Raw genomic sequence first — 10372 nt, 5'->3', positions numbered from 1 at the left:
GTCTGTGAGCAAAGCCAAACATGACACACTGAGTAAATTCAAGGAGGGCGGGTTCGGCTGTTCCGTCAGAGCATCGGCGGCGGCTGGGGGAAGGCGGTGCTGGGCAAGCGCGGTGGCTATAGGYCGAGCGGCGCTTGGCTGCGAGGGCCGCTCGATGCTCCGCGGAGCTTTAATTATTTATTATTTTCCTCAAATCTCTAACACACAAGAACAGAAGAGCGTGTTTGCTATGATAAATACTGTCAATATTGTGAGTTCATCTTGATAACAGCCATGCACTTTTGGACAAATTGTGACCGCCAATTGGTCAGGAGTTTACAAATGCCCTGGAATGATTGGGGGAGGATTGCGCTATGTGGGCACGGGGGCAGAGCCTTCGTTATGTCAATTGTTTCCTGGAAATGATAATACGCAAAGTTCATATCCTGTTGTATATTTTTTAACTCAATATATAATAATTGTTTTTTTTTATTTTGTGTATTTTAATGAACATGCCACAACAACTACAAATAAGAAATGTTAAATTACATATTAAAAAAATAAATCTAATATTTTCAGAGGGTGCTAAGGGGGTGCTATGACTTTTCCAGGGGGTGCTATAGCACCCCCTAAAGCCCCCCTGGCGCCGCCATTGGGCAGAAGATATGTAACCAAAACGATGTCTCAAGAAACAGCTTATCCTTCAGGGAGAGAGAAAAGAAAGAGGAAGAATAGATAAAAGCCAGGATAAAGGTTTGTTTTAATGTGTCTTGGTAATGTCATGTTTATCAAAAAGATTTAAGCTGCTAATAGAAAGTTAGCTTGATAGTGACCTTCAACGGTCCAGTTCAACAGCCAAACATTTATGCTACAATGCTTGTAGGTTGTGGTTTGTTTCTGAGGTTTTTTTGTTTTCAAAATGGTATTTGATAACATTTGATAACAACAATTAAAACTTCTCAATATTTGACATTGTCTAGCAAAATGTTTTTACATCAGGCTACATGGCTACTACATTAATATATCAATGAGCAGCTGTAGTTGACTATATGCTGATGAGCATGATCATTTATGTGGCTAAAATAAACATTATTTTTACATCAACTTCTAAGTTATGTGAAACTTCTGTTAAAATCATTTGAAGGCTCAGAATCAACTCGGTGTATGTGTGTATGTATTCCATCTTAAGTAGGGCTGCCTCGATTGCAGTTTTCTGGCCAATCCCCTGTTATTGACCTTTAAAAAGCCTGACCTGCCAATTTTGACTTTGGCCGATACCAATTTTTTTTGTCTGAAATGTCGCTAAATATAGCATGAAAGTCACTGAGTTGGCAACAGTGGGGTGAATATTGTTAACTGCAAATGTGCATACATGACCTGCCAGGCCGACCCTGTTCAGCAACGCTTTACTTCCACAGATGGTGGGGACTACGTCTACCTTTTATCACTTAGAAAAGAACCTCAAACAAAGGTAAGCTATGTGGATGTCATGTTAGCAAAGCTATCTGTGCAAGGGCAAATTGCACTTGCTATGAAAAAACGTCACTCACTGCACTGAATTATTGTACGGAGTTTTTAACTGACGTGTCACATGCATGAGACAACTCTGTGACCAAAGTCTGCAATATAGTGATGTGACATTCATGAACGATCCAATTCTTCTGGATTCCTCTTTACTATAAACGATAGGACTGGAGCCTCACTGAGAGACATTCTTTGTTCTTGCAATGCTCTGCGTACACTGCAGTAGCTATTATTATTTTGTTTAATTATATACATTGATATTTATTTAATTAGCAAATAAATAACACACAAGAACAGAAGAGCACACAGAACATGCTTATTGCTCTTTGATTGTTTTCGTCACCTGCAGCACCGTGCTGCCTAGCTTCATGCAGCGGGAGAGAGGGTGAGAACAGTCATGGTGCGCGCCTTGTGCTTGGTTACTTCTTGCTTGTTGCTCCTTGGTCAGTGTTCACAGTTGAGCGTTGTTTACCATTAAAGCATCACCTTAATTGCCATGTTTAATGGGGTAGACAATGGTGATTTCTGACATGGGCAATATGGGCAAATGCCCTGGGCATTATCTTTTTAGGGATGGCATGAGATCTCTGTGAATTGTGGCACAGAAATGGAAGCAAAGCAGAATGAAGAATTTGAATTGATAATTATATTGGTTAAATTTATTTCAGGTCAAAGTTTTAATATCTAGCTGTTTTTATGGGAATGTGGATCTTTCAGATCAAATTAAGAAGCTATTTTGGTCATTTCGCATTTTATTGTGTTATGTAGCTTTGGCACTGGTCTTGGTCTTGTCTCGATCTCGATGCACTGTGGACTTGGTCTTGAATTGGTCATGGGTTAGGTGGTCTTAACTACAACATTACCTGATACATCAGAAACTGACTCAGTCAGTGTGAGAACAGTTCTCCAGTTCAAGAATGCTCAGCAGCACTCTAAAGTGAAGCTATATGCTTTTCCTCATTGCCTCACACAAAAGATTTGAACAAGAAATTAAATAGAGAGCTGTAATTCTTTTTTACCCACTTTGACAACATTTATAAATTTCCCACTGCATGTAACACACCCCTCCTGTTTAAAGCTCTGTCATTTGTGTAGTACTTGGTCATAGAAACTAATTGTTAGCAGATTTCAAAGGATGAATTATGCTGTGAATCCAGGGAGACAACAGCTGCTGCATTTGAGCGTTTCATTTCAGGGTTTTTCCTGAAACACTCCACTCAATATTTACACAACTATTTAATAACCCAAGCAGCACAGCATGGCCACATTCATTCTGCTTCTATCTTTGTTATTTTTTCCGCCCTGGAATCTCCATCTGTGCTTGAGAGCCTGAATGCCTGCAGCCCTCGCCAAGATGTCTCACCTCAGTGGTCAGACTGGCCACTGGTGAATCGGGACAAGCTTGGCGCAAACATTGTAATGAAATCTGAGGGAAACAGGAAGCCTATTGTAGTGGGGCTGAATATGAAGTTGAATGTTTATGTCCGATTAGCAATGCATGCTCTAATCATGGGAGACTGGTAATGGAACACTGTCTGGCTTAGCTGTGATCCAGCTGCAGAGCCAGGACACATGTCCTAACACATGAGCCCTTCTCCCTGAAGGCACCCTGAAAACAGACCACACACAGACACTGTGTGTGACACTGTGTCTCTACACCAGTCTCATTCTTTCTCGTCTGTATCAGTCAAGATGGTAATCATAAGGCCGTCTTGTTTAAAGTGCGTAACACAAATATTCATTCCCATTGATTTGCATTTTGTCACATAAATCTAATATATTTTCTTGTTCCCTTTTTATGTGTTGGATAGTTCAGAAGTAAAAAGAAAATTAAAGTTGCAAGCGGCGTTGGAGGCCCTCGCAGCAAAGCGCCGCTCCGGCCTATAGCCACCGCGTGGTCCCAGCACCACCTCCCACCAGCCACCGCTGACGCTCTGACGGAGCATCCGAACCCGCCCGCCTTGAATAACTGAGTGTGTCATGTTTGGCATTGCTCACAGACGATGCACAAAAATCTGTTGCAGATCGGCTGATGCAGCGAGGATATACAGCTGTTTGATTAACCTAGGGGGCGCAGTGGAGTCATGTTATGGTGCAATGCTATTAGGCTCTTTAGAGGTTCACTATAGTCAAAAAAAGAATGATGGAAATCGCATGAAGCCTGTTTGATTTAGAGACTATCGTAGACTTGGCGGGCATTGCTATTTGTTAATAAGCCACGCCCATAAGCTTTTCAGCTAACAGCCAACATTCACAGAGTTCATCATCATGTAATTTTATATCAATTTGCACAGAATTTAACCCATTTCAATAATAGAGTAAAAGTAAGACATCTAGCAGAAAAAAAAGTGACTTCCCTTTGGAGGGGGATGTGGCTAAGGTGATGTCATCAATTGACCATGTGAATGGGATCAAGGTTGGTTAATAATGAGACATGGAAAGTCTCATGCAGTTGTCACTTTGCCTGTAGAAGTTATTGCATTTTAATATTTCATGGCACAAAGCCAAAGTTTGACACTTAGCCACGCCCACATGCTTTTATGTACGAGAATTCTTTTGATAAGTTTTTATCTTCAATGTCTCAAGAGTGTGCTGAGTGAGTTTGAAGTCCATCTCAAAAACTGTAGTAGGAGTTCGATCAGATGCAACATCTATGAAAATCAGGAAATGGCGGATTTGACCCAACATGCCCGACTTCCTGTTGGGTTTGGACCATGGCTCCAAGAGACTTTTTTGTACATCCTGACAAGCCACACATGTGTACCAAGTTTCATAATTCTAGGTTAAAGCATGGCTTGGGGCTGATTATTTAAAATCTTATAGGGGGCGCTGTTGAGACATTAGGCCACACCCACCAAATATTACACTGGATTCGTGTCTGGAGTTGGATAGGGATCCATTCCAGTGAGTTTGGTGGAGCTGGACTGAAAATTGTGGAATTCAGAGCCAAACGTACGGCACCAGCGTGACAGGTCAATTCGCCACGCCGCCACGCTCACCTGCAGCATCCAAAACAAACGGGGTTGGAAACCATAACACACCAACATGTCTTCTGTGGACACAGTTTCATGTTGATTAGGTCAAAGGGGTCAGATAGCGACCGTTGACAGTAAAACATGACACTTCCTGTTCTCAGGGGGCGTGGCTTTGGTGATCTCAAAATTACACGATTGGGTCTTGTAGGGCACGCAAAGGTGTTCACACACAGAAAGTTTGGCTGTGAGTTTCTTTGTAGGAGATATAACAGTTTCTTATTTCTTGGTGAGTCGGTGAACTTTGACCCCTGGTATCACCCCTTCAGCATGCATGTATTTGGATGGTTTTGATAACTTTGAATCGGGCATGCCTTATGAACCAACTGAACTAGTTTGAAGCCGATCCATTGAAAGCCCCAGGAGGAGTTATCAAATGCGAAGGCTACAAACGGCCAAAATGGGGTTAAATTCGCAACTTCAATCCAAAATAGCCGACTTCCTGTCATTCTTGCGCTATGACAATAATTGTAAATTCTGAGTGTCTTGGGGAGTTCTACAAGTGTACCAAATTTCAAGTCTCTACGATGAAGTAAGTGAATAGGAAAGGGTCTTTTGAAATGTTCTAGGGGGCGCTGTTGAGCTGTTTCTTTAGCGATTTTTGCGTAGACCTTAAAATACGTACATTTTTCACAGTTTCTATGGGCCCACCAATTTTGGTGAGGTTTTTGAATATGTTAAACCCCCAAAAAAGCCAATTCATTTGTCAGGAGAAAAAAAAAAAACATTTGAAAAACAATAGGCCTTTACAGCGCTTAGCTGCTCGGGCCTAATAAACAGTACAATTACAATAGGCCTTCGCAGCGCTTAGCTGCTCGGGCCTAATAAACAGTACAATTACAATAGGTCTTAGCAGCGCTTAGCTGCTCGGGCCTAATAAACATTTGAAAAACAATAGGCCTTCGCCAGCGCTTCGCTGCTCGGGCCTAATTATGTGGACTTTGAATTCCATGACATTTGTCAGTGGCTCCATCATTATGGAGTTGTTTTTACCAGCTTTGTACATCTAGACCAGGCATCTCCAGCCAACCATCAGGGTCTACTGTCTACTTCAGCACATCTGAATCAAATTAATGGCTCGTTATCAGGCCTTTGCCAAATTTTATGGCATGCTGAAGAAGTAACTCAGTGACTCATCTTTGCAATGAAAAATGTTCATCACTTCATATTCCAGGTATTCCTCAAAAAACACTTTACTTGTATCACGCAATTCCAATTTTTAAATTGACCTTTTATACATTTTAAGAAATAGCATGTTTTATATCACTACCTTTTTCTTCCATGAGTGGGTCAAAAATGGCCCGCAGACATTTTCTATTGAATTTAATGGAAATCTTTGTTTCTTACCATCTGTGACTGTCAGGAAAGCATTTTTTGTGAACCGTACACACTGAGTCCTAAGTGTTACCCCTAAGTAATAATAATTACACAGCAAGAATTTTTACAAATAATTATTATCTTTGTTTTTACCTCATAAATGTGTGTGTGCGCGCGTGTGTGCGCGTGGGTGTGTGTGAATACTGACAGTGTTATTGTCACGAATCAACCTTCTTTGAAGGTAGCTAACACTAGTTATCAAACCAGGCTAGCTAACATTACTGCGTGTACTTTATTGCGCATGTGTATTATTTGTGTGTGCGCGTCTGCATGTGTTTCTGTGGAGAAAACCAAAAGAGAGAATGTATTGAATGACATGCAAAACCTGTTGATCAATGTATTCAAAGTTCTTTCTTTTATCTTCTCAATAAATAAACTAAAAATTCATAGCTATATAAATAAATGAATAAATCCAAATGAGCTGGAAAGGAATAGAGTGCCTTCTCCGGGTCAGGAGGGTCGTCCTGCCCCAAGTGGAGGATTTTAAGTATTTCGGGATCTTGTTCACCAATGAGGGAAAAATGGAGTGGGAGGTCGACAGGCGAATTGGTGCAGCGTCTGCAGTGAAGCGGGCGTTGTACCGGTCTGTTGTGGTGAAGAGAGTGCAGAGTCAAAAAGCGAAGCTCTTGATTTACCGGTCGATCTATGTTCCTACCCTCATCTATGGTCATGAGCTTTGGGTCATGTCCGAAAGAACAAGGTCACAGATGCAAGCGGCCGAAATTTATTTTCCCTGAGGGATTTTGGGATTTCCCTTAGAGATAGGGTGAGGTGTTCAGTCATCCGGGAGGGACTCAAAATAAAGCCGCTGCTTCTTCACGTCGAGAGGAGCCAGCTGAGGTGGCTCGGGCAACTGGTTAGAATGCCTCCTGGACGCCTCCCTGGTGAGGTGTTCTGGACCCCCTCTCACCGGGAGGAGGCCCAGAGGCAGACCCAGGACACCCCAGTGTTCCTTCCTGAGCTAGTTAAGCTTGTTAGTGTCATGAAGGCGTCCTCCTGCTCTCTGGACATGTTATCATTGCTTTTTTGAGATCATTGGTTGTAAAGTTCTGAACATAGTAAATGTTTCTTTAAGTTCTGTTTGTTTGAAGAGTGATGTCATCTATCCACTCTTAAAAAAGTTTAATTTAGATTCTTCTTTGTTTAGCCGTTACAGAGCCACCTCTAAACTCAAAGATTCTTGAGAAGGTTGCGGCCAGGCAGTTAACTGCTGCTGTGGATCATCACAGTATTCTGGACCAGTTTTAGTCAGGGCTTCATAAATCACATTCAACTGAAACTGAAACAGCTCTTCTTAGATTCTCCATTGATATGTTGATGCACAGTGATTCAGGAAAATATTCTGTGCTGCTTATGTTAAACCTGACGTCATCTGACCCTAATAGAGAGGCTGAGAGGTTGGGCTGTTATACCAGCTTCTGCTTTAAAATTGTTGTCCTCTTACTTGTCTGATAGATCAACTTTCTTTACATACGTACAGATCCCACTCTCTGTCCTGTTCATTTTGGCAGGACAGAGAGGGCTCTTTTTTGGGACTATTGTTTCTGCTCTATCTGCTCCCTTTTTCGTTCAATGGTTTTATCTTTTTAGCATATTTCCCATCATTTTTATGTTGTATATTTCTTTTCGAGTTCTTTAATGAAGTCTAATAAACTGCACATTTGACTAAACTGTCTGTATTCAATTAAAAAATGGATGACTGAAAGTTTTCTTCTGCTAAATGAAGAGAAAACCAGTGTTTTCCAGCATGGTCCTCAAAGCACACTGCCCTGCATGTTTTAGGTGTTTCCTTGGTGATTTCAATTAACAGGTATTTGCTGAGCTGCAATCAGCTGAATGAGGCACATTGAGAAATCAAAAAACATGCAGGGTAGTTTGCCTTGAGGACCAGGGTTGGGAAACAATACTGTGACCAATACCTGCTGTTTGTCCCTCATACAAAATGAAAAACTAAAGAAGACAGATCCTTCTCTTTGGTGGCACCCAAGACTTTTGAATTCCCTTCCTCTGACTTTCAGATCAGCAGAGTGTAAGTTTAAGGCCAGCAAAAAACGTATCTTTTTTAATCTGCCTTTGCTTCACTTTGGTTTGTGTATTTTGTTTGTTGAAGCATTTTGTGATTCTTATCTTGATAGGTGTTATGTTTTACTTATACTTCAGGTCCACGGGTCTGTGGGTGAGCCATGGTGGTTGTGGGTGGAAGACTCCATCAATGATCACATCTACCACTCTGAGTACTTCCTCCTGCAGAAGAAACAGGTTGGTTTTTGTTTTGGACCTTAGCTAAATTAAGGATGGAGTGTGTAATTTTTAATGACTTGTATGTTGGTTCTTTATGTAGGTGGTAACCAAAGAGCCTCTGCACATAGTATTCACCATTCCCATCTTTGAGCCGTTACCTTCCCAGTACTACATTAAGGCAGTTTCGGACCGCTGGCTTGGAGCCGAGGCTGTGTGCATCATCAACTTCCAGAACCTCATTCTACCTGAGCGACATCCCCCACACACTGGTACACACAAGCAAACACACACACAATGTTCGACCAAATTCAAGAAAGCCACTGGATTTATTATTGCAAGCAGAAAACCTCCCACATGAGAAGTACTCCACTTTTTCTTGTGCCGTAATTTCTGCACTAAGCCATTACTTTATTGACACACTTTGAACACAGTCAGTTAAAGCAGGGGTTTCCTTGCCTTGTCTAGGTCCTTCACCTCTCAGATGCATCCTGGCTCCAAAACAGCTGAATCAAATGACTGAATTGCCTCTTGAATGAGTCATTTATTTGTTCAGCTGTGTTGGAGAAAGGATGCATCTAAAACTAGAGGACAGTAGATCTCGAGGACCAGGGTTGATGATGTAGCTAATATGTGGACTGCCAACGAGTTTCCAAAGGCTGGACTTCTGCATGATGAAGAGGATGGCATAAGCTCAAGAGCGAATTTGCCTCTAGATCAGTGGTTCTTAACCTGGGTTTGATCGAACTCCAGGGGTTCGATGAGTCGGTCTCAGGGGTTCGGCGGAGCCTCTGCCACGGAGGTAAAGACACACTTCTGTAAAGTTGTGATGACGCCCACCACTTTGCCATCACTTGCTGCAGAGGATCACGTTACATTGCTTAGCCAATCAGTGTTGCGGAGGAGCACTGATTGAAGGAGCTCCACTCTCAGCATGGATTTGAACTTGTGTCTTTAATTACTTCAGCAAAGCTCAGTTTTTACCAAATTCTGTAGCTTTCGGTGTACTTCTAAATCTTCTCCTTAGTCGCATCTTTTCTGGGTTGCTACTGCCTCTAGTGGTGTGGAGGTGGTAACACAACTAATATAATTACATTACTAAATCAGAATACCTCAAAGTCTTTATTATTTATTATTAATTTTTCATTCTCTTAAGAATATAGAGCTAATTAAATGATCTAAACAAGACCTTAAAGTGATTCCAGTTTCTCTCGATGGCCAACCTGTTGAAATTGTGGCAAATTTTAAATACCTTGGATTGTTCCGGGACAGTCAGCTCAACTTTGCTGAAAACACTGACTATATTTTGAAGAACTGTTCTCAGAGACTCTACCTTTTAAGAAGACTTAGTGATCTTGGGGTGACCCAACTAGGCTCTAGTTGGGTCACCCCTATGTCTTGAATTTGGGGGGAAAAAAAATATATTTTATTTATCACTACAGAAGGGTTCAGTGAATGTGCATATGAAACTGGTGGTTTCGGTACCCCAAAAAAAGTTAAGAATCACTGTTCTAGACGAAAGTGACATTAAGAGTTACAAGAAACAGACTGAGTAAGTGGGAGACAAAGTAATCTGAGGTTGTTCAGGTCCAACACTGAAGAAGATGATTTTTTTTAGTTTTAGTTCAAGTGGACAGGAAGAAGATGGTTGTCTATAGCTGCGTTTCCATTACAAATGCGCACAAATTGTTGTCTATTTTCTGCCAATGTCGAAAAACACAATTCCAGTGTTCCCACTAAATAAGAAATTAAGTTAAAATAACGTGAATAAGTTAGTTCACACGACACATCATTAAAATATATGGCAGTAAGAAATGTTAACACTTACATGAATATATTCTTAATTCAGCGCCGGCACTTGCGCACATCATCTAGAAGCCATCAGAGGAGACATCAACGTCTTATTCAGGCATTGGCATGACAAGCAGCTATGTATGCAGCACTTTGGGGAAACTGTAGTCACCGATTTTACAGGAGAGTCATGCATTCGGCATGTTGGAATGACGTACAACTTATCAACTGTGTGATGCTGTGAGAGCTTTGGTGGAGCAGCTGCACACTTTCCAAAAAATTTAACAAACTACAAACCATCATCATCCTAACACTTCCTGTTGTCTTCTTCATCATTTTTGCCAGAAGTAACATCCGACTGTTGATGTAAAATGTGAAAAAAGTGTTTTCTTTTTATCAAAAAACATGTTTGTTTTATATATATATATATA

General features: G+C 41.2%; 1 protein-coding gene across 3 annotated transcripts in view; it reads left to right on the top strand.

Annotated features, from left to right (window-relative positions):
* Positions 1 to 10372, top strand: part of ascc3 (activating signal cointegrator 1 complex subunit 3) — a 368707-nt gene that overhangs the window by 294468 nt on the left and 63867 nt on the right. For all 3 annotated transcript variants that reach the window (XM_008432855.1, XM_008432856.2, XM_008432857.2), the window contains 2 exons: positions 8073 to 8171; positions 8254 to 8422. In XM_008432855.1, coding sequence (XP_008431077.1) covers positions 8073 to 8171; positions 8254 to 8422 — 268 coding nt within the window. The remainder of the gene's footprint in view (positions 1 to 8072; positions 8172 to 8253; positions 8423 to 10372) is intronic.

This window comes from Poecilia reticulata, linkage group LG16 (assembly GCF_000633615.1).
Source record: "Poecilia reticulata strain Guanapo linkage group LG16, Guppy_female_1.0+MT, whole genome shotgun sequence".
NCBI classification, from domain to species: domain Eukaryota; kingdom Metazoa; phylum Chordata; class Actinopteri; order Cyprinodontiformes; family Poeciliidae; genus Poecilia; species Poecilia reticulata.
The sequence above is the reverse complement of the archived record's forward strand: the minus strand, read 5'-3'. Positions and strand labels throughout refer to the sequence as shown.